Genomic DNA, 25,033 nt, shown 5'->3' on the forward strand with positions numbered 1-25,033 from the left:
CTGGGTGGCAGTCGGTTAGGCATCTGCCTTCAGCTCTGGTCATGATCTCAAGGTCCTGGGATCAAGCCCCATGTCAGGTTTCCTGCATATCAGGGAGTCTGCTTCTCCTTCTCCCTTTGCCTCTCCCCTCACTCCCCTCCGGTTTGTGCTCTCTCTTTCTCTCAAATATATAAATAAAATCTTTAAGAGATGAAAAAAAGAAAAGAAAAAGGGGTGGCTAAGTGGCTCAGTGTTTGAGCATCGGCCTTTGGCTCTGGTCGTGATCCTAGGGTCCTGGGACTGAATCCTGCATCAGGCTCACCTGCAGGGAGCCTGCTTCTCCCTGCACCTATGTCTCTGACTCTCTCTTTGTCTCTCATGAATAAGTAAATAAAATCTTTAAAAAATTGTTTTGTAAAAAAAGAAAAAAAGAAAGCACTTTGTTAATTCCTAGCTGCCTGCCTCTGTTTTCCTACCTTTTGATTTTTAGCTCCCCAGACCACCTTTGATGTTGTTTATTTTTTCCTCTGATTGGATACACATAGATCGTCTACATGATTTCTGTGTAAAAATGACTCAGACTTGTGTGTAATGGATAAGCTTGAACTTAGGAAAATATTTAAACCAGGGTGGCAGGTTGAAGGGCATCTGCCCTTTTGAGCAAATAGGTGGGGGAAGGTGGGAAGGAGTAATGGAGGGACATTGACCGTGACTCCCAGACGACACACACCGTGAAATACCATGCGTGTGTCACAGTTCCTAACAGCACGGCTGCTCATCTCCACCCCTCCCCTGCCACCATTCAGTACAGCCAACATTATGCCAACAGAATCCCTTTTCTAAAGTACAGATTTGGTCCATTCATTCCTCATTGCCTAGTGGATACACTTTAAACTTCCCATTTGAAATGCAAGAACCCAGGGCACCTGGGTGACTCCTAAGCATCTGCCTTGGGCTTAGGTTATGATCCCTGCATCCTGGGATACAGCTTCACGTTGGACTCCCTGCTCAGCAAGGAGTCTGCTTCTCCCTCTGCCCCTCCTCTTTCTTATGCTTTCTCTGACTCTCTCTGGCACTCAAATAAATAAATAAAATTTCTAAAAAAAATTGAAACGCAAGAACCTTCAGAATTGCTCCTTACCTTTTTTTTAATCCATCTTCGGTCAGTCCCAATCCCAATCATTAATTTTTTTAAATGTCTTTACTTTCTGCCATTACTTGCCACCACCAGTTACTCCCCATACTCCCAACCACACACATCCCACTCATACTCTCCCAGGCATTGGCCATTGCACTTGGGGTTCCTTGGATTGAACTGCTCTTTCCCCAGTGACGCACTTGGTGAAACTCTATTCATTCTTTGAGACCACACATTACCTTGTTACCTTTTCCCTCAAGCTTTCCTGTTCTTGACCAATGTGGCTGCTCCTCCTTCCATGCTTTTTGTTTATATCTCAGCTAGAGCTCTACTTTTCTTTAATTAAGTGAACATAAACATTATCTTCTTGGTCTACATGATTTCATCATTCCTTCATTGATCCCACCAAGCAAAAACATATTTACTCAGCATCTCAGTGCACACAGGGCTGTGGTAGGGGCTGGGGTTCCAAAATGATTGAAACTAGTTTTTTTCCTTTGTGACTTAACAATCTCATGAGAGGCTCATGTAATAGCAAATACTATGCAGGGCAATGATAAACATTCACATATCTATGCCTTGTCTTATTCATGTCAGCATCCTCTGCACCCCCTCCACGGCAAATTAGTACTCAGTAATTTTTTAAAGATTTTGTTTATTTTAAAGATTTTATTTATTTATTAATGAGAGACACACACACAGAGAGGCAGAGACATAGGCAGAGGGAGAAGCAGGCTCCTTGCAGGGAGCCTGAGTGGGACTCAATTCCAGGACCCCGGGATCACGACCTGAGCCGAAGGCAGACACTCGCCCACTGAGCCAGCCAGGTGCCCCTAAAGATTTTATTTTTAAGTAATGTCTGCACTCAAGGGGGGCTCAAACTCACAACTGTGAGATTAAGAGTCACATGCTCTACCAACTGAGCCAGCCAGGCACCCCTGTGCTCAATAATTTTTTTTTCAATAATATTTTTTTTAAAAGAGAAAGGGGTGAGTGAATGACAGGATGGCTGGATTGGTTACAAACACTAAACTAATACTCTTCAGGCTGCAGTTGTTTTGTAAAGCAATTACAAGAACAAATATTTTACTTATTAAAAATTGTTAAATACTTATATTGTAAGAAAAGTCAGAAAATACATCCTTTTATCAAACCCATAATTTTAACAATATTATCAAGGACAAAAAGCTTAATCTTTTTAAATGAGTCAATATTGAGTTAATACTAGTATGAAGTGTGACAACTTGATAACAGAAAACAAATTGCTGATGTTTGAGAAATACTGACTTGAACTAGGGAATTGTCAGTTTCCTTTTCCTTCATTTTTTTTCTTTTCTTAATCCAGTCTACATTAATTTACCTCTAGAATTTTTGGAACTTCTTGAAATAAATCATTTTACTGTAAAAACCTGCAGCCAAAGGCAATTATAAACTATTTGGTTTCAATCTTGAAAAGGGTAGAACAAAGAACACTGTGTTTTGAAGATGAACCAAACCATATTTAGTATTTATCTCCAAAGTGATTCTGCAAACTCTCCACTTCAGTGTCGTGCTTTTCACAGGCCATGACCTACACAGATGACAAGGAATAGACCTACCCCATAGGTTGGGCTATTATTTATATGAGGAAGCAGGAAGATTAGGAAATGGTTTTCCCAGACCTCTTGAGCAGCTGAACATGGTCCTTTGACATTTAGGATAAAGCAATAGTTACTCTGGGAAACCAACAGAAATCTGTCCTTGTCCTTCATTTAGCCACTCCATCCCTGCCAACTTCTTTCTCTACTGCCACTACTGCTTGCTGGTTCACACTCTGCTCTCCCCGCCCCCCCCCCCCATTCCTTTCTTTTGCTGCTTTGTGGCTTTGCTTATTAATGTCTGTTTGTGAGGCTCTGCTTTGGCCACCATATTGCTTGCACCTGGGGTGACCACCTGTACCTACGTGGCCTAGAACTTTCCTGGTTTTAGCATAGAAATATATGCATCCTGGTAACACCCTAAGTCCTGGGCAGACCTGGCCCATTGGTCACCCTAATGCCTTTTTCTCTACACCTCATTCAAATTCTGTAAGAAAGAACAGGGGAGATGTAACTGGGTCTCCGAATCCTTCTCTAGCCCAGAGCACCCTGAACTCTTCCATGGAGAGCACTCCAGCTTGGTTCCTACTGATTTGGGGTGGCACAGAGGAGCTCCCCACTGCCTTCCTCAGAAGGCACTTGTGAGTAGGGCACACTTGAGATTTTATCAATTCCTCACTCAGTTTGCCACTTATCAGGGTCTTGGGTTCTTTTTTTTCCCGTTTATTTATTTTAGAAAGGGGGGGAGGAACAGAAGGAGAGAGAATCTCAAACAGACTCCCCACTGAGCACAGAGCCTGACCTGAGACTTGATCCCACGACCCCAAAATCATGACCAGAGCCAAAATCAAGAGTCAGATGCTCAACCAACTGAGCCATCCAGGTGCTCCAGGGTCTTGGGTTCCTATGCACATGGGTTGGGGGTGCATGTAGAAGGAAGGAAGGAAGTGTGTGTTGGGGCACAGAAGCAACTAGAAACTACTTACCATTTTCTTCTTTTGCTTTTATGAATTCAATCACTTCACATAAACTAGACTCCTCATAGAGTGTTGTGGAAAACTTGGCCCAACCTTTAATTAAATATTTTATCCCACTAAACCTTGCCCAGTTGAGTGATTGTAAAGTTTGGGAAAGAATGTGTTTCAAAAGCAAAACAGTATAATCTGAGAAAGAACATTTTAAGCCCTAGTAGCACATGAGGAGGAGCACAGAATTCACCTGGCAGGGTAGGGGGGAGAAGTAGAACCGCAGGACAGGGGATAAACACTACCCAGGTCTTCTTCCTCCTCCCATTTGGCTCCTGAAATGAGGTCCCTCATTATTAAAACTGTTTCTTTCCATCTGCAAGAAACACAAGTTATCCCCTCTCCTTCCATTCTGAGGGCTGGGGTGGGAAAAAATGAAATCACTGTAAAAGTACTTAAGCTCTGAAGCACATGATTGGTTTTCAAGAATTGACTATAAAACCTGAGGGGGGGGGGTGCAGCTTGGTGGAGAAGCTGGAGCATGGCCCACCCTCTGCACACCCCGAGCCTCTGGAGCACCTGTCCCTGCAGCGCCGCCGCCCCCCCCCCACTGCCCTTATTCCACTGGCACAGTGTTAGCCTCCCGGGGCTGAGATAGAAGAGCAGCAGCGTTTGCACTGACCCTTCTGTTCTTGGTTGTCTGAGGCCCTCACAAACTCACAAAAACCATCTGTGGCTATTACTCAGTAAAACTAAGAACTGAATGGGGCACCTGGGTGGCTCAGTGGTTGAGTGTCTGCCGTGATCCCAAGGTCCTGGGATTGAGTCCTGCATCAGGCTCACCATATGGAGCCTGCTTCTCCCTCTCTCAATGTCTCTGACTCTTTCTCTATGTCTCTCATGAATAAATAAAAATCTAAAAAAAAAAAAAGAAAAGAAAAGAAAAGAAAAAGAAAAAAAAAACCCAAAATGTAAGAATGAAGAAAACGTGGGAAAAAATATTCAGGTGCATTATTCAAAAAATTCTAGGGACACCTGGCTGGCTCAGTGGTTGAGCATCTACCTTTGGCCCAGGGCATGATCTCAGAGTCCCGGGATCGAGTCCCACATCGGGCTCCCTGCATGGAGCCTGCTTCTCCCTCTGCCTGTGTCTCTGCCTCTCTCTCTCTCTCTCTCTCTCTCTGTTTCTCATGAATAAATAAATAACATCTTTAAAAAAAAAAGAAAGAAAAGAAACAAAGTCTAAGTTGGTGTTTATTTAACAGAGAAGCATATAGACACAATCCAGTGTTACATGTTTCTCCCCCGTCTGGTAGGGAAGATGAGGCGCTCTGAGTTCTAGGGTAGGAGGCAGGGGGGAAGGAGAGCAAAGGTTCAGGGGGAAGTGGTAAGGATAACCCCCCTTCAGGACCCTAGGAGGCATGTCGTGAACCTCTCTTTCTGCTGTACCAAAGTCATCTCTAGGGTGGGGCTCTCAGAGCTTGCACACTCTACCTCTGTGCTATACCCCAAGCCCACCAGACTACGGGACATACCTGTACCCGCCCCCACTCACCTCACAGGCTCTTTCCACTGTCAGACCATGTTCAGGCTTCTCCTCTTCATCTCTGATGGCTGGTCCCAGCCTCATCTGTCCCATGTCCTGGGATGTCCCTGGCATTATAGAATTGGCACATAGGCAAGCACGTGCATCACACACAGCGTACGCTGCATCTCAATGAACAGAGAAGGCACTAATGCCTAATGCCACGTGGCCTGTACAGCAAAGATCCTGACTTTGCTGACCCAAGATAAAACCAACCCTGACTTTATTGTCTATGTCAATATAGCAAAAGGAATGAGAATAATTGAGGGGTCCCTAGGGAAGTTGTGAGAAAAGAATACAAAAGCTCCTAAGTATTAAACACACTCAACAGAGTGATGGCTGACGGCGGAGGCTGACAGGTGCTAACCCTGCAGGCCTCTGTTTGCTCATCTGCGAGATGGGTGAGGGCAGTAGAAGCTAACATCTGATGGCAATTTTCTGGCTCTGTGATTGGTTCCCTGCAGTACGTGCTCCCCCAACAGTTTGGAGCAGCTTTGCAGAGCATGTGGGTTAGCTCAAGGGCAGAAGTAGGCCAGGGAAATGCCTTCCCAGGGAGGCCTCACCAAATGCTCTCTAATGAAAGGGTTCACAATAGCACCATTGGGTAAAGCAAGTAACAAGCGGAGTGCTCAGTGCTCATAACTGTGGGAGTGCTCACATTCTCCTGGGTTCCTCTCTAGCTGGAGGGACTCTATAGATTTAGGTCACAGTTTAGCCAGCTCTGGGATAAAAGGGGTGAGAGCATACAAGTTGCAATTTTTGCTTAAAAGATGCCACCTGGAATCCAGACCTGGTCTGCAGTGACCACCCAAATTAGAGCTGAGCGCTGGCTTCTCCCTGATGAGCTGCACACATGGCAGCTCCAGCTACACTCTTTGGCACACGTGGGTCTTTGCTTTCCAGCGTCTTCCAACTTAAAAGAGATAAAAGAAACCCCGATAAAAATGAACATCAGTGGATTCTCTTGAAAAAAAAAAAAGCAAATACGCTTAAAGCGTTAACACATTGGGACTAAGTGTAATTCATATTTCTAATTGCCTGAAAAATTTTATGGGGAAGGGGAAGAAAGTTATATGACATGGAAATAGACTTGAGTGGTGGGGGAGGCTGTTGGCCAACTCCCTTCTCCTAGGCTGGCCAGATCTCCTCGGAGCCGTTGGGATTTTCAGGACTCAAGTGAGATCAGGAAGATTGGTTACCCTGTAGAGGGAATGCTGGAGATATAAATGGTGATATGGTCACATCTGTGAGATCGTTGCCCTAAAGACAGGAAAATTCTGTTTTGATGGATGAATCATACCAAATATATCATATGGTAGAACTTGTATTCTCCGATGTGAAATTGGTGGTGGGGCTTGTAAAACAGCTCCGATGAGGTTCACACTTTTAATTAATGCTTAAATGTCTCGCGAGCTCCACATAGGGAAACTCGAACAGCATTATTTATGCTCATTCTGCATTTCGAAACCTGAGGAGCACATGGGGTTTATCTTGGCCTACCCACAGGTGACCATCTGTGCTGGTTTGCCAGGGACAGTCGTGGTTTCTGCATCTTGTCCTGTTGTGATCATGAATAGTGTCGCCTTTCCTTGTCACAAGTGCTCTGGTTTATATTTAAGTATAAGGTCACCCTCGCCAGCTGACACGCTGCTGGCAAGAGTGGAATTAGAGAGCCTACATTTCATTCACCAGATCGTCCACTTAAGCAAATGTTTTCCCAATTGTCAAAAGTCTTTTACTTCTGAACTCCAGGGTGACGCACAGCAGCGTCCCCTTGGGAGAGGCGATGTGTAGCACGTCAAGGCATGGGGGCTCTGGATGAAACATTCCTGCTCCGTCTTTAACCTGATCTTGTTTCGTCTTACTTTCAGTTACCAGTGCCTTTGAAAAATGTCATTTTATGGCGCGAGCATTAATTATTTCTTTCGTGTCCTGATGTTGAACCGCTGTAGGCTCTCTTGTTCTTAATAGGGTTTATAATAATAATAAAAAAAGAATTTGAAAACATATCAATGCAGTTTCATGAATGCTGGATTTTAGCAATTCCTCTCTTGAAGAACTTACACCAAGAGTTGACTGCTTTTCGCAGCTCTATAATTAAAGAGGACCGCTAAGAAGTCACATGTAATAGTTTCTGACCCTTGTGAATAATGCCCATCGTGGCAGCTGTCTAAGTTGTGCTATCAAAATCAGTAGTGGCCCAGTTCTGCAACAGGTTAGCTCTGCCTGCAAAACCACCATTTGCCCCCTTATCTCCATCACTTGTCTTTCCTTTGAAATGACACTGTGTGTGTGTGTGTGTGTGTGTGTGTGTGTGTGTGTGTGTTGGCTCATTCTGAGGCATGAATTGCCAACATATGGAGCCATTAACGAAGAAATAGTCTTGCACCTTCTCTGGTTAACAGAAATGGAGTTGAAAATTTAGCCCCCTGGTATCATTATTGTAGCTCTCTGTATGACTGCAGGAAAATCACATTTCAAGTTCCTCCCGCTTTCCTTCTGCCTTTCACAGCAAATTTCAAAGTACGGCAGTAGGCAGATTGGTTTGTAATAGCAATTTTTAAACCTAGAAATTAAATTAAACCTAAAAGCACAGTGTGCTTCTAGTTCAAATAGGGTTTCTCCCAGAAAGAACATTTGCACAGTAACAGCAATGACAATAATAGTATTTTCTCATGAAGATCTGAGTTACAGAGCTTACGGAGATTGCGGAAAACAGTCAGCGTTTTCTAGAGACCCCTCTCAGAAAAGCTGACAAGCAGCTGAAAGGTCCTAGCAAGGTCTGTGCGCTTTAGAGGGAAATGTATAGAATAGCCAGTGCAAAGGCATTAATACAGTGCTTTCTCGAATTGTTTTCAGTTCTCTTTCTCAAGGAGAAGGAACAAAGGGTCAGTAACTAGTCCGGGAGAAGCTTCCCCGATAGAACGGTGAGAAAGTTTCACCATTCAACAGAACATGATTTACTGTAAATATATGTCTAGATTTCATGGTCCTTTAATGATTTATGTTAATTATCTTCAGTGGTAATGCCTTTTTCTTTTGTGCATTCCACAAAGAGTTTTCTTGGAGGAATATCTACACAGCCCCGCAGTCGGCCTTGCCTGTGGGGGAGGGGAGGGTCCCAGCAGCTGGGACACGTGGTGGGCAGAGGGGATTCCTTGGGCTGCCTGGGAGCTAACCAGAGTTTAGAACTGGTAGGAGAGTTGCCCCTATTTGGCCCATTCGGGGATCCACTGGCCCAGAAAGGGCTGCTCTCATACTTTCCAAACAGCCCCAGGAAAGTAAAATCTACGTGAAAAAAAAAATTTAAAAAAAAAAGCAAAATCTACATTTTTTTTTCTTCCTGGATTGAAAGGCTCCCTAGCAGGCAGGGTGCTGTTGGTTGTTACGGACTGCTATTATTACAAGTGTGCTATTGTCTCCTTCTTTCTGGGGTTTTTGCCACCATACTGTGTCAAGTGGCAGGTAGGAGCTGCTAGGAATAGGCTCTTCTCACACCAGAGCCCAAGGACCGCTGGTCTAGACCAGCACTCTGGCTGCGGTGTGTCTCTGCCCTCTCCTCTCCCCACCCCAGTCATTTCTGGCAGTAATAATGTGAAGACGAAGACACAACAGCTACACACAAGGATCAGAATGATCTGGACCTGGGGGCCCGAACACAGATCCCTCCTTCCTGAACATTTTGTATCTGAGAAAATTGTAAGGTTAAAACAAGATTCATCTGGCGTTTGCCCGCAGGGAACCAGTACAGAAACTGTGTAAGATTAGTTCCTCCTTAAAGCAAGATTATCAGGTAATTCTGTTGCAAAGTCACAGAGACCTTGAGCTCTGTCAACTCAACTGCCTGTATTCATGCTGCCAGGCGCGGCTTTAACTTTCTGGAAGATTCATCACCTCCTGTTAGGAGTGTCAGGGCCTTTTCTTCCCTTCCTGGCTTAAGTTTGGCTCCTTCTCTGGGATGGCCATTTACCTTCTGGTCTATATCCTTTGTCCATTAGGGGTTTCCAACATCTTTTTGCCCTGAAAGGCCAAAATATGTCCCCCACACTGCCAAAACACACAGGTGACTCAAGGTCAGAATCTGGAGGATGGGCCAACCATTGTTCTGCATGGATTCTTGATATAAATTAATCTAAACCTTGCCCCAGTGGGCTGTTCAACTGGGTCAAGGTATGGTCAGCAGGCTAACCATTGTTCTTTTTTTCCCTATGAAAGATGGGGCCGCTGCAGATGAAAATATCACACTCTTCCTACTAGTGATTGTGTTACTTTTTAGATGGCTGGAATGGCAGAGCTAACGTTGCTTAGATTATTTTCCCATCTTTTTTGTGTGTATTTTGTGTGTGGACATTGTGTCTCCTATTTTCACTTTCTGGGAAATTTGCCAGTTTTTCAAGGACTGGGTAAAGAACAAAATAAATATTTGTAGATGGTTTAAAAGGAGAATGAGTATGTTGGATGCCGCTCTGCCCATCCGAAGAAAAGCAATCTTATTGCCTTTCAGATATTTTAAAGTAATTAACTCGAGAACTTCAGAAGGTTGATTTGACTAGTTTACTTTTCAGATTTGTGACCGTGTGTGTGTGTGTGTGTGTGTGTGTGTGTGTGTTGGGGAAAGGGGCGGTGTCAAAGCCTAGGCGAAGGAGTACAAACTCTTTTTAAAGTTCAGTTTAAGTGATGGGATTGTGTGAAAAGTAAACAACCTCTTTGTATGTGTTAATCAGGTTCTAAACAGTTATTGCCAGAAAGTGTTTACTTAACAACATTCGGCACATAAGATTTCTTTCTTTTTCTTTCTCTCTCTTTTTCTTTTCTTCTTTTCTTTTCTTTTTTTCTCTTCTTTCTTTCTGGATTTCACTGAAATTTGGGATGTTCAGCAGTTGGCTGCTTAGTAATACATAAATCAGCCTGTTTGGGGAGGTTCATTCTGTGTCTGAGATTAAAGAAACCAGAGAAGTGGCTTCCAGTGCCTGCCGGTGACCCTGTGTGAAATGTGTCCCTTCCCTGGCTGCGGAATCGGGGCAGTCTGCAGCGGTGCAAACAGGCGGTCTGGGTCCTGGGTGGGGAAGCCCATCACCTGTTGGGGCCTCGGGCGCGCGCGGCGCAGGGCGGGCCCGGGGGCAGGGGCAGGGCCGGCGGCAGGGGCCGGGGCCGGGGCAGGGGCAGGGGCAGGGGCAGGGGCGGCTCCGAGCACAGCACCCCCACCCCCCACCCCCCTCCCCCCGCTTCCTCCGGGACAGCCCGGCGGGCGGACGGACGGACGCGGGGACGCAGGCACCGCGGGACGGGGGCGGCCCGACGCTGGAATGCAGCTTCCTCGCGCTTGGGAGACTTTGCACCGGCGTGGAGAGTAGTTTGGGGTGGGGTTTCGCGCGGTCCCCTCCCCCCCACCCCACCCCCGGGCCCCCTTCCAGGCGCTTTCTGGGAGCTCCCAGGACTGCGCTCTCTGAAGTTTAAAGAGCAGCGAGGAGCTCGCGCCGCAGGCAGGGACAATGGAAGAAAGCGAAAGCCAGAAATGTGCGCCGTGCGTCCCGCGCTCAGCGGACGGCAGACAGACGCAGGGTAAGTGACCGGCCCGCGCCAAGGTGGAGTTAGGGCCCCGCCGCTCCGCGCCGCCCGCCGCCCGCCGCCCGCCGCCCGCCGCCCGCCGCCCTTCGGGGCCCGGAGGCGGCGCGGTCCCGGGCGGAGCGCGGTCGGGGCCGAGGGCAGACCCGGGGCCCCGGGGCTGCGACTGCACCTCGGGCAGGCTCTTCTCCAGCAGCAGAAGCGGTGAAGCGGGGGCGTGGGGATGCCACCGCGGCGGCGCAGTGAGCAGTCAGTACGTGTTCAGTCTCCAGGCAGTGACAAAAGAGACCGCCCGAAGCGGCTTTCGGTCCTCGCAGCTCCGGCCGCGGGGGGAAGAGGAGCCGCGTCTGCGAGAAGCGGTCCCCGGGACGGCGGCACTTCCATTCATCGGTTGGGGGTCCAGTGGCGGGAGGGAGTCCCCTAAGGCAGATGCCTGCTGGATGCAAGTTTTGCGGAATTTTGCGGAGTTACGTTGCAGACTGCAGGGACGTTTTCTTTTCCAGGTCAGAACTGCAGGGCGCCACTGGCAGCCTCCGGATGATAGATGGGACTGTGTGAATCTCTGAATGCTCTGATTCGAAAGTTGGGAGTTGTAAGACAGTCCTGGTAAATTTTCTGCAGGCAGTCTTCCTTTAATTGTGTTCGTGATCGGCTTGTCTTTTCCGTAGGGAATTTCCAGAAGCTTATGTTGTTCCAAAGAAAATTGCACGGTGGGGCTGGGTGGCGAAAGGACTTCTCTGCTCTCCGGTCTCTGACGTCTGTGATGCCAGAGCCTATCATACCGGATCATACAGGCAGCATGTTCCTAAACCCGCACAATCCGAAAGCATCCCCGCCCACGCCACCCCAGGTTCATGCAGCGGCCAGATAGCAAGAGGAGCGCTTGCGGGCGGCAGTGCTCCGAGTGGGAGTAGGGATTGATTATGCACAGGGGAAAAGGTGTGTGTTTTAAAAAGGCCAAAGGGAAGTAACAAATGACTCATGCACACTGAAAATGCAAAACTAAGCTACACGGAAGAAAATGGAATTACAAGAGATAGAACACCCCTGCACCCCACCCCCCACCCCTTACTCCCTCCCCCGTGAAACTCAGGAAACCTTAAGCTTAGCAAACCCTGAAGAATCCCCCGGTTTTACAGTCACCAGTCTAGGTATCTGTGTTTGTGCTTCTAAAACAGAGCACTCTCCTCCTTGAGGGGGCCTGGTCGGAGGGGTCCAGTGGAAGATAAGGTTTCCCTTCCACCACCCCCCCCCTTCCAGTTTGATAAGAGGGGATCCTACAGCAGGGATTCAGTCTTTGGGCCTCTGTTGAAATAAATGACACAGAATCTGGAGGGGCAATTAGAACGGGACCAATTTAAGAAATGACTTTCAAAAAAGATGCTGCAAAGGCTGGAGATGGTCGGGCTGAGGGAGCGTGATCACTTTATTCATTTACTCATTCATTCAGTGGATATTGAACATCTGTTATGTAGTAGTTACTGTTTTAGCTGCTGGGGATCCAGCAGTGAACAAAGTCGTTGGAAAATACTTGCCTTCATTGAACTTATGTTCTAAGAGCCCAGTCTGGAGGGGAGAGGGTAGTAGAGAGAGGCAATGGACAGGTAAGCAAAATATATAGCATGTTAGATGGCAGTGTTGCCAGTTAAATTTGAATTTCAGATAAACAAGGAATAGGTGTTTTTTTTTTTTGTTTGTTTGTTTGTTTGCATAAGTATAGCCCATGCAATATTTGGGACATAACTTCTGCTGAAATTATTCATTATTTATTTGAAGTTCAATTTTAACTGGGCATTTCCTATTTTATCTAGCAACTCTATTAAGTGGAAATAAAACTATAGGGAAACATAAGGCAGGGAAAGGGAACAGGGAGTACACAGGGTTGCAAGTGAGACTGTAGTAGACAAGGTTATCAGGGAGATCCTGACTCGTGTATATTTGAATAAACCTCTGACAGAGGCAAGGGAGGGAATAGGCAAGAACATGTTCATAGAACAGCAAGGCCGGGGGGAAAGAGGTTAAGAGGTAATGCCAGGCCGGGTCACACAGGGCTGTGAGACTATGGTAGAGATTTGAGCTTTTATTTCAGAGGAGGTAGGGAGCTGCTGGCAGGCCCAACTTGTCACATAAAAGGGAAATACCGGGTGCTATCCTGAGAATAACCCAAGTAGGGGTAGGGGAAAGGCGGGAGGCCATTTTGGAGGCTTCTGCAGTAAACCAGGCAGTAGCTTGGAACAGCAGGTAGTAGAACAGGTGGTGATCAGAAGACAGGTAGGTTCTAGATGTATATCGAAAGTGAAGACAAGGAACGCCTGGGTGGCTCAGCCGTTGAGCATCTGCCTTTGGCTGGGGGCCTGATCCTGGGGTCCTGGGATCGAGTCCTGCGTCGGGCTCCCTGTGAGGAGCCTGTCTCTCCCTCTGCCTGTGTCTCTGCTTCTCTCTGTGTCTTTCAGGAATAAATAAGTAAAATCTTAAAAAAGAAAAGACAAGAAAGCCAAAAGAATTTCCTTAGAGATTCAAAGTGGGATATGAGAGAAAAGGAGTCAAAGATGGTTTCAGAAACATTGGTCTGCCTTGATGGAGGAATGGAGCTGCCATTTATGTAAATGCGAAAGCATTGGAGTACAGTAGAGGAGAGGGTGTTTATGGTTTGGAAGTGGAAGGGGAGAACAGGAAGGCCTTTGGATAGGTTATGACCTAGATGTTTATCTCGCACCTAAATGGAGATGCTGATTGCACCTAAATGGAGATGCTGATTTCTGCGTGGATATTCTCCCCTGGAATTGAGGAGAAAGGTCTAGGGTCTGTGGCAGGTCTGCTAGGATTGAGTCTGTGTGTACAGGACCCAGAGGTGCTCTCTGGAGCACTTGAGCATTTAGACGTCTGGGAGAAGAGGAGGGGTGGTCAGAGAGATCCTAGGGGTGAGAAGTATTCAGGTTAGATGTGTAGGGTCCTGTTGAGTTCAGGGTAAAGCGAGCCTGAAAAGGAGAATGGCTTCTGTTCCAGTTCTTCGGCCAGCACAAGGACCATCCAGAGAGGCCAGGCTTCTGCTTACATCACCCATAACACCCCATGCCTGTTCCTAGCCTGGCACCCCTCGTGGTGTTCGTTTATGTATACTTCACTCAATTACAGCGTGGTATTCCAGGGCAGACGAGGCCTTCCTCATCTGTACATTCCCTGCACCTCACAGAGCATCAGGCATGTAGAAAGCACTCAATAAATATTTCTTGAACAAAAGGCTAATTATACCACCCCAGGGCTTGGAGTTTACCAATCTATTATAGATAAGGATCCCCCAGGGTGATCATGTAACTTACTGTCCAGACCAAGGCTCTTTGGGAGAGAAAAGGAGCCCTATAAATAATTATACTGGGACAGCAGTTGTAACACACAACTGTTTTTGGCAAATTGGGGCATATGGCTGCCTCAAGAATAGCTCTAATCAGTGAGGCTTCCATGGCTGAATGGGCAGCCTACTTAAGTCAACAGCAGCATGAATGCATACTGCGGGTGAGCTGCACCGTGCAGAGGAGGCACTCAGTAGTTAACTGGCTGAATTGCATCTAAGAATCTGACACTCCCTTTGAAGGCCACGGGCTCCCCAGAGTGATCCTGGGGAATTCCTTGGGATGCATGGGCCCACAGCAGCCCCAAGATGCCTGCTATTTCTCAGGCCCCTAAGCTCTTGAAACCCCTGGGCCAGCAAAGCGTTATCAGCCCTCCGGCTTGCCTCCCCCCAACCCCTGAATCCCCAGTGTTTCAAGATAGTATTTATCTGCTTTGGTGGTAATCATTTTGCAATAAACAGCTGTATCAAACCCACATACAGTACACCTTGAGCTTGCAAGAATAGCATTGGCAGCCCCTGCAGAGCACAAGCTTGGGGAGTCCCAGATACTCAAGTCTTTGCCCAGAACTCTAAAATTGCCCCATCAGGCTTTGCCCCTTACCCGTTTTTATCCTTCAGAGTACTCGTTACACATTTGTATATTGTCTGCCTCCCTGATTATAATGTGGATCCTCCGTGAGGCAAAGGAATTATGTCTATCTTGATCACAACTTCAGTGCGTTTCCTAACTCCTTTCCAGGTATGGAGGAGGCACTCAATAAATATTTTTTGAGAAGGAATAAATGAATCATCTGACCATGAGAGATGAGATGATGAGACTTTTCTGGAGAGTGGATAGGCTGTTCCTCTTATGTCTAAAACCTATACCAGAAACCTTCTTTATCACTTACTTAATTTTTAAAGCTTTTAAGGTGAATATATATAATGGTCTAATTTCAGCTGTAATTTCTTTTTTTTTTTTTTTAAAGATGTTATGTATTCATGAGAGACTAAGGGGTAGAGAGACAGAGACATAGGCAGAGGGAGAAGCAGACTCCATGTAGAGAGCCCGATATGGGACTCGATCCCGTGCTCCAAGATCACGCCCTGAGCCAAGGGCAGACGCTTAACCGCTGAGCTACCCAGGTGTCCCTCAGCTATAATTTCTGTGCCAATTGGTGTATGATGTATGTATATCCTATGTATGTGTATGTATATCCTAATATCTGTAGGATATTAATGCAAGAACTGGCCAACCAAGGAACCCTGCGGGCCCCCCAAAAGAATATGTGGTATGTATTAGATAGGCTAATTGTAACAACCCTGAAATCTCTGTGGTTTAGCTCAATGTTAATTTTTTTGAACACAGTGGAATGTGGACATTCCTGGCCAGGTGGATCTCCTGAGGGCCCATCTTTAGGCTGATGGGGATCCCATTCCCCAGGGCCTTGACGGCTTCCACTGGAGCTTTTGCATTCACCCAGCTAAAGAAGAAAGAGAAGGAGCACAGAAGATTATTCAGGAAGCCTGGGGGGCCAGGACTAGAGGTGCCTGACATCACTTCTACCCACACTGCATTGGCCAGAGGAATTAGTACAAGGCCCCAGCTTGATGAAGGATGCTGGAGTAACAGTCCTGCTGTGTGCAGCAGGAGGACATTATGGTTTGGAGACATAGATGGACAAAATACTGTCACTGCCACAGTAGGTCCGCGTAGGTAGTACAGCCAGACAATGACTCCTCACAATGTCTCCATGACAAGAGGGGATCTTGGCCTAATTTTAAAAGCCATACCTTAGAGATAACCACCAAAGAGCCACTATAAAGAAGTGAGGAGGTGGCTTCTCTGATCTTCACTGGGGAAAAAAAATCTCAGGGAAGTGCTGTTGCTGGCTCTCAGGGTAGAAGGCAGGTGTGGGATGTCTGAACCATGCAAGGTCTCCTATCCCTCCTGTAAGTCCACCCACCTGCCTGGGGCAGCCTGACCGAGGGGCCGGAGGCCGCCTAGCAGCTCCTGTGGTCTCCTGCCTGCGGGAGAACTTGCTGCATCTCAGCCAGGAAGCCCTTTGAAACTCAGAAGATTCTCTCTCCGGCACTTGGGCCCTGCATTCCTCCCGGCTTCTGCTCTGCTCGCAGGAATGCTGGATGGGCTGCTCTGTGCCCAAAGCTCCTGTTTTGCTGCAAGTGAGCTGCAAGGAGGAGTGGCCCTGGGCGCGGCAGGAAGGGGAAGCTGGAAGCCTTGTCTTCATGCTACAGCTTCATTATTTGTTTGACACGGATTCCCAGAATAGCAAGCTGCCCACCACACCCATCGTTACATGTTAGCACCCAAGTGCATTCCAGGCAAGAAATAGAACTGTATTTCTGTGTTGATGGCTTTGTGGATAATGAGGACTTGGCGGGACCCGGCTCTCTGACTCCATGGCTGTGGAATTGTGACTAAATGCCCTTGGCCTGGTCCCCTTCTTGGTTGTTTCTGTCTCTGCTTAGTCGTTCTGTCCCCCCCCAAAGATCGTGTTCTCCCAGATGACTGGAATGGTGGACTTGTCCCTTCTGCTTTCAGCATGGGGGTCGGCAGCTCCCGAGGACCGCACCTGACCGCACCTGACCGAGGAGGAGAGGGCTCAGGGGCCGGGGATGCCTGTTCAAGTGGCTTTTCATGGAACTTGGGGTTGGGTGTGGGTGCCTGCAAGGGTGGAGCAGGTGCCTGGTGGTCCGTTGGGAAGCAGATGGGGCCCAGAGCTGAGGGAGGCGTGAGCTCCACCGGGATGGGCTATCTGCTGGGGGGCTGTACATCTGGCTGGCGGTGCATTAGCCATTGGGGCCCTTTGCTGCTTTCTTCCAAATGGCATTAAACCTTGTTAGGTGGGGATCCCTGGGTGGCTCAGCGGTTTGGCACCTGCCTTCGGCCTGGGGCCTGATCCTGGAGTCCCGGGATCGAGTCCCACGTTGGGCTCCCTGCATGGAGCCTGCTTCTCCCTCTGCCTGTGTCTCTGCCTCTCTCTCTCTCTTTTTCTCTCTCTATCTCTTGAGAATAAATAAATAAAATCTTTTTTTTTTTTTTTTCAAAAAAACCTTGTTAGGCAACTGGAGACATTTTAAATATTTATTTATTTATTTATTTATTTATTTATTTATTTATTTATTTATGATATAGAGAGAGAGGCAGAGACACAGGAGAAGGGAGAAGCAGGTTCCATGCAGGGAGCCCGATGCGGGACTCGATCCTGGGACTCCAGAATCGCGCCCTGGGCCAAAGGCAGGCGCGAAACCGCTGAGCCACCCGGGGATCCCCAACTGGAGACATTTTAGAAGAATCCATGAAAGAAAGTGAGAAAAGGGAAAGTATCATAAAGTTGACCTGACCTTCCAGCGCAAAGGGTTAGGAACAAACAGGGGTTTAGAGAGTCAGCGAGTCGGAGCTGCTCCAAGGTGACTGGTGGCAGAAGATTGACTCTGAACCCCGCCACTCCCCCTCCTGTTCCTTTCCCAATTTATCTGAAGGAAGGAAGCGGAAAAATCTTTTTCTGTCTCCAAGGGGCTACTGTTCTGGCTGTCTTGACCTAATCTGGGGATCCTTGAAGGAAACCAAATAGTTCTTGTGAGTCCATGTGTCAGAGCAAGGCAGAATGGAACTTTCTGGCCCTGCTAGTAGCAGAGGTGCCTGAAGGTTTAGTTAGCCACATGGGTGTCTGTGTGTTTGCCGGTGTGAAGAAGTCTCCTTTCCCCGGAATTCAATCTTGCTAATGAATCTAGCTGTCCCGGATAATTTTAAAAATATGTTAATGATGTCAAAAGTAATCTTAGAAATCTGTACAAAAGTCAACAGTGTTATATCAAGTATACAACAGGTTTTTGGCTAATAGAAAACTCATGTGCACACATACACGCTCCAAAAGCAAAAGCTAAACCAGATTGCACACGTATTTACCAACCTGACATATGGCACTTTCTGCCTCTAGCTTTATTCAGTGGGTCCTGTCTTCTATTTTTTTTTTCCAAGAAGACACCACAAAAAAGGGAGCCATTGTGTGAGTCCATGTAATGAGAAGGGAACCAAAGTAAATGATAGTTAATCCTTCAATATCTTTAAATCAATAGTTTCATCTTCTTCCTCTTCTAAATTCACTGCTGAAACTAATGAAAAGTAGGGGAATTAACCAATTTGGCTATTTTTTCCTCCCTTTCCTCATCGGTGTCTGATGGAGATGCTATAATTAGCAACTTAATGAGAAGTGAAGGGTAAACAAGAAAGAAGAATTATTCCCAGAACACTCTTCTAGGGATGGAAAACCAGAGTAGGAAAACCAGCCTGAGTTTAAAATGTTTTCTACGCCTAACCAAAGAGTGTTGTACCTAGAGTTCTGTACAAAGACGTTTCTAGACAAAGAAGCGGGAAATGCATTGGTAGCATTGCCTTTAGGTGAGCTAGTTTATGCATAAACTGGACACTCCGGATATCACTGGTGTAAAGTTTTGTTTCTTTATCTAGACTCCCATCTAGAACTTGCAAATACTGGATCTCTTCTTCTACATGTAAATTTTTGAGATAAGTAGTTAGCAAATGAGCTCTTATTGGAAACTACTTTAAAAAAAAGTTACAGGGATGCCTGGGTGAGTGGTTGAGCGTCTGCCTTCAGCTCAGGTCGTGATCCCGGGGTTCTGGGATCAAGTCCCACATTAGGTTCCCTGCATGGAGCCTGCTTCTCCCTCTGCCTATGTCTCTGCCTCTCTCTGTCTCTCATGAATAAATAAATAACATCTTTAAAAAATAAAAATAAAAAATTGGGTAGGTTTTAAAGGACTTAGAGCTAGCAGACTGCATATCTCATACTAGTCCAACCATCTCCGGTTTATTAATGAATATGGTGAGGCTGAGATAGACCACATTATATAGTCTAAGTCTAGAGTAAAAAGCAGAACTCCCGAGACCCTGCTCTGCTTTTCCCTGGGAATTCAGGGAACAGGGACACGTTATTCCACCTGCATCCGTGTAGTATGTAAGAACTGCTCCTTATGAAGAGAATCTGAAGGCTTCTGAACATTCATAACCTTCTCTCTCTATTCTCATTCTTTAATAATATTTGCCTGTTTTTCAGGTAACTAGAGAATGCAAACCTGACACCCTATTTGCCAACCATTGAAAATGAATACAGATTCTCTATTCATGTCCTGTAGGTGAAGCACTGTCATTGCCTGACTCACTTGCTCCCTTCTAGATAGAAATCAGTTTGTTCCTAAAGGCCAGGTCAGAGGCAGGGTCAAGGCCAAGGGTCTAGGTCAAGGCTGTCAGAATGATATCAAAGCTCTTCCCTTTTCACTGTGTGTTTTGTTTTATTTTATTTATTTATTTTTAAGATTTTATTTATTTATTCATGAGTGAGAGAGAGAGAGAGAGAGAGAGAGAGGCAGAGACAAAGGCAGAGGGAGATGCAGGCTCCATCCAGGGAGCCTGACGTGGGACTTGATCCAGGGACTCTATAATCAGGCCCTAGGCTGAAGGCCAGGCGCTAAACCGCTGAGCCACCCAGGCTGCCCTTCACTGTGTTTTTTACAGACCCCTTCAGGTGAAATGTGTCCAGGCCTTTACATCCTCTCCATTTCTACCTGATAATAATATTAACCTAATAATATTTTATTTTTTTATAAATTTATTTTTTATTGGTGTTCAATTTGCCAACATATAGAATAACACCCAGTGCTCATCCCATCAAGTGCCCCCCTCAGTGCCCATCACCCAGTCACCCCAACCCCCCACCCACGTCCCCTTTCATCCCCCCTAGTTCGTTTCCCAGAGTTAGGAGTCTCTCATGTTCTGTCTCCCTTTCTGATATTTACCACTTATTTTTTTCCTTTCCCCTTTATTCCCTTTCGCTATTTTTATATTCCCCAAATGAATGAGACCATATAATGTTTGTCCTTCTCCGATTGACTTATTTCACTCAGCATAATACCCTCCAGTTCCATCCACATCGAAGCAAATGGTGGGTATTTGTCATTTCTAATGGCTGAGGAATATTCCATCGGATACATAGACCACATCTTCTTTATCCATTCATCTTTCGATGGACACCGAGGCTCCTTCCACAGTTTGGCTATTGTGGACATTGCTGCTAGAAACATTGGGTGCAGGTGTCCCGGCGTTTCATTGCATCTGTAGCTTTGGGGTAAATCCCCAACAGTGCAATTGCTGGGTCGTAGGGCAGATCTATTTTTAACTCTTTGAGGAACCTCCACACAGTTTTCCAGAGTGGCTGCACCAGTTCATATTCCCACCAACAGTGCAAGAGGGTTCCCCTTTCTCCACATCCTCTCCAACTTTTGTGGTTTCCTGCCTTGTTAATTTTCCCCATTCTCACTGGTGTGAGGTGGTATCTCATTGTGGTTTTGATTTGTATTTCCCTGATGGCAAGTGATGCGGAACATTTCTCATGTGCTTGTTGGCCATGTCTATGTCTTCCTCTGTGAGATTTCTGTTCAGTGTTTGTTTGTTTGTTTCTTTGCTGTTGAGTTTAATAAGTTCTTTATAGATCTTGGATACTAGACCTTTATCTGATAGGTCATTTGCAAGTATCTTCTCCCATTCTGTAGGTTGTCTTTTAGTTTTGTCTTTAGTCTTTTGCTGTGCAAAAGCTTTTCTTTAGTCTTTTGCTGTGCAAAAGCTTCTTCTTGCAAGATGCATCCATGAAGACAAGAGAAACAAAAGCAAAAATGAACTATTGGGACTTCATCAAGATAAGAACCTAATAATATTTTAATGCTTTCTTAGTTTATGCTAATGGGGGGACTGGAATTTTTAGGTGGTTTACAAATCAGTGATTATAGTAGCTACTTTTGGTCTTGGGGATGAAATAAATGTCTCAGAAACCACCTTCAGATTATAGAAATATAAAAGTCCTGTTACCAGCATGACATTGTAATTAAAAATAAAGAAATAATCAGAATCATCGGAGTTAACTTTTCTGTAATTACAGAGGAAGGTAAGGGGTAACCCAGTTGCCTGCAAACTAGTGTGACCAAGTGTTCTCATTTTGAATAACCTCAGAGAAAAAGTCAGAAATAGCCCACCTTTTTCTGCAACTATTTTAGTGTGATTTTTTCCTATTTCCTTTGATTGTTGATTTTTTCCCCTTCTTTCCCCCCAGAAAATACATCTGCTAGGTGACACTTATACATTAAAAGCTGCCACAAACCCTCTTGGTATTCAGTAAATGAGATTTGTAGTGAAATCATTCATTGTGAACCATATTTTGTTTTTCTTTTGTCTTTCAGAGCAAGGAAAAAGCAATCTACATGTAACGTCATTAGAAGATGCAGAATGTCGCAGAACCAAGGAACGCCTTTCTAATGGAAACAGTCGTGTTTCAGTTTCCAGATCTTCCCGCAACATCCCAAGGAGACACACTCTAGGTGGACCCCGAAGTTCCAAAGAAATCCTGGGAATGCAAACATCTGAGATGGACAGGAAGAGAGAAGCTTTCCTGGAACATCTGAAACAGAAATACCCCCACCATGCCACTGCAATCATGGGCCACCAGGAGAGGCTGAGAGACCAGGTAGGAACATGTTGCCACTTTGCTGCACAGAGCTCATTCTGAAATGAACATGAGGGGAAGCAAAGTGACCAATAGTTCAACGGGGAAAAAATAGTTGAGTGGCTTTTGCCCACCTTTGAGTTGTTCCAGATCTCTTTGGGGCCTTGGGAGGAGGAGGCAGCCTGCAGTAAAAGGTTTGACCTGAAGGCTCAGTTCTCTTTATCACCATGCCAGAGAGGAGAGACCCAGAGAGTATGGAGTTCCCCCAAAAGGAGTGTCCAGATGTTCAACCAAAAATATATCTAAAGTGCAGGCAGTGAAGCGTATTACTTTACTGAATGAACCCTGGGATCAATTGCTGTGCACCCAGATAACACTTGAATGCTTAGTACAGTGAATGAATGAATGAATGAATGAATGAATACATACATACATACATACATACATATATACATACATAAATACATTTTTCAGGGTAAAATGGAACAGAGAGGGACAGACTTATGGTCAACCCCTTTTCCTTGGGAAGCTGACAGGGTTCTGTTTCTTCTCTCTTTTTTTTTCCTTTTAATCACAGATGTTTACCTTTTGCATTCTTGGCTTTCTGCTGTCATCAGCTACCTGTTTTCTCAGGTTATCTTGACAGCTACACAGATTATTACCCAACTGTGGCTTGGGATGTTTTTGTTTCTTGGCTGTGTGCAACGACTTTTTTAGCAGATAACACAGTTTTGGAGTCGCAGGAGAGGGACGACCTCCTCTGTAGCCCTCCCAGACACGTTATCAAATTGACCTTTAAGGATAGAGAACATGGTAAAGGAAGCAGAGCCCACTATGCGATATATGTGGTTGGGGAAGAGGACAGACTGTTATGGATTTTGACGCTCCAGGGAGAGAGGCACATTCAGTATTTTCAGTCTTGCCAGTTAACTGGTTGCAAAAGTGATGTCTAGCTAACTCAGCTTTTGATATCCATGGAAATGGAATTTGGCATTAACCTGAAAACTTTGAACCTATATTTCATCCTCAATCTCATTGCTTACATTTAAATTCAACCTTCACTTCCCTTAAATCTTTACTAGAGTGCCTAAAAATATCAAATGAGCTTTATGGACTGTATGTTTGCTTCTTGTTCACCTTTCCAAAAGGCGGCAGACCCAGAAAAGGAGAGAAGAACCAGGAATCCTGGTTGATGTCCAGCAGATAAATTCTTTAGTAATTAAGAAAAGGAAGGCTGTTTTCATTTCAAGCATATATAGAAAAGACACCCTATTTTATTTATTTATTTGTTTGTTAATTAATTAATTAATTGTTTTCTTCTACAGTTTTATTGAGATATAATTGACACACATAAAAATATCCCTATTTGTTAGTTGCTAGTAGGATCAATATCCATATAAGTAATGTGTCATGTTTTTGTGAGGTGCCATTCTTTATCCAAAGAAGTTCAGGCTGAGGAAACTCAAACTCAGAATAGTTATAATTACAGTTTCCTAAGGAAAAGTTGGAATTTGAATCTGGTTAAATCTGAACCCAGAATCCTTGGTTATTCCACTATTATGTAAGTTGATCGTTGCCTGTAGAACAGATAGTATAGTGAAAACAAAATTCCTTCTAACCTGCTAGTTTTTGACTCATCTAATAATTAAATTGATATAAGACAGGTTAACAGGAGAAAAACAAACAAAAGTTTAATGATATGTATACCTACTATGTATACATGGGAGAGACCCAGGAAAACTGAGTAACTCCCCAAAATGGCAAAAGCCATGACCTTAAATATCATGTTCAGCAAAAGACCAAAGAAGATGTTGGGGATGGGAGTCAGTTATGGGAGGTTACCCGGCAAAGCAAAATAAACAAGGATAAAGTTGTTATGACTTAAAATAATTAAGATAGTGGGCCTGGCTCAAAAAAAGAGCTACTACCAGAAATTACTTTTTTTCTCTGAAAGACCTATCTGTGCAGCAGGGCAAACATCTATCTAATTACTGACCATCTCTTCTTATTGTCCTATTAATTACCCTCCTCCCCTTTGAAATCCCAGACCTCAACCGCATTCTTTAGCTCAGGATGGCATATAAGTCTCAACCGACCCAACATGTCCTTGAGTCTCATATTTACATGGGGCTCTCATATGTACATAGTTAACTTTGTTTTTCTTCTGTTAATATGCCTTATGTCAGTTAACCAGCCGAAAAACGTGGAAGGTAAAGGAAAATATTTTTCTCTCCAACAGTCTACATGGGGCATAAGGGACATGGTGGGGGTATGTGTGTGTGTGCGTGTGTGGGTGTGGGTGTGTGTGTGTATGACTATGGGGAAAGGGCTGAGGGCAAAGGAGGTTAGGAAATGCATAGTGTGTTGAATGAGGAGGGAAAACATTTTTTTAAAGTGAGAAATGTATTCATTTTGCTGAGAAATTGAGAAATTAGTATTTCAAAATGGTATTTTCCATGTTAAAAATATCTGTTATTATCATTACTGTTATTGTTTCTGATCTCATAATTATTCTTACTGCTTTGATGATGGTGGCTTTGGCTAAAACTCTCACATGGGGAGCCTAAATATAACCTGAAGGGTGCATGGTATCAGATGACTGGGAATAATGACTACGGCTTAGTGGCTTCAATCTCTGATCTCTTATCACATACATCTCCGCCACAGGTGTCCTCTGCCATGGCTGGTCAGCTGTCCCTTTACTGGGTAACTCAGAATGAATTCTTGTGTATTCCAAGCTGGAAAGAGGAAAAGATTCTGATGCGTGGATTTGTATATACATTTTTTCATTCCATTGTCATGTCATAGATGAACCCTAATCAGCTTTGTGAACAGTAGAGATAAACTCAGATAATGGTTTAGGAAATTTCTATGGATAGCGCTTCAACTTCTGGCTCTCCCATTCTTTTTCTCCCGTTTCCTCTTTCCTGTCCTCTTCTCCAGGACACCCTTTGTTCCTCCCTGACCTTCTTTAAAATGGATTATTCCAGGCTTCCTTTGCAGGAAGATCTTATGACTAGCCATAAGGAGGAATTCAGATAAACAGGTCTGACCACTTATCTATTATTGAGGTTCTAAATACCACATATTCTTCTGGTGGCTGTTTTCCTGGCTGCCTCCCAGAGAATGGCCTTAATGAAAAGAGTGCCACTGGAGGAGTTTAAGAATTAGGTAGTAACCGTGCTGCATCTAGTAACTTACATGAAATACCTGGGTACTAAGGGAATCTCAGTTCCAATTCCTTGGTATTAAACATAAGGAGAATTAGAGCATACTTTGCATTCCAAAATCTGAGTTCAAACACTGGGAGATTTGTGGTTGAAAACTTGTATTTGAGCCTTTGAAGGTAAGTCAATCA

The 25,033-nt window shown here is 45.2% G+C and overlaps 1 protein-coding gene across 14 annotated transcripts in view; it reads left to right on the forward strand.

Moving 5' to 3' along the window:
• The window catches only part of KIAA1217 (KIAA1217 ortholog), a 464,836-nt gene that overhangs the window by 163,843 nt on the left and 275,960 nt on the right, over nt 1-25,033 (forward strand). For 3 of the 14 annotated variants that reach the window (XM_041765774.1, XM_041765775.1, XM_041765781.1), the window contains exons 1-2: nt 10,144-10,806; nt 21,413-21,696. In XM_041765774.1, coding sequence (XP_041621708.1) covers nt 10,737-10,806; nt 21,413-21,696 — 354 coding nt within the window. In that variant the 5' untranslated portion in view covers nt 10,144-10,736. Of the gene's footprint in view, nt 1-10,137; nt 10,807-21,412; nt 21,697-25,033 lie in introns of those variants that run through there. The other 11 variants (XM_041765773.1, XM_041765779.1, XM_041765783.1 and 8 more) reach the window with 9 other exon arrangements.

The sequence above is a fragment of the Vulpes lagopus genome, chromosome 8 (genome assembly GCF_018345385.1).
Source record: "Vulpes lagopus strain Blue_001 chromosome 8, ASM1834538v1, whole genome shotgun sequence".
Taxonomy (NCBI): Eukaryota; Metazoa; Chordata; class Mammalia; order Carnivora; family Canidae; genus Vulpes; species Vulpes lagopus.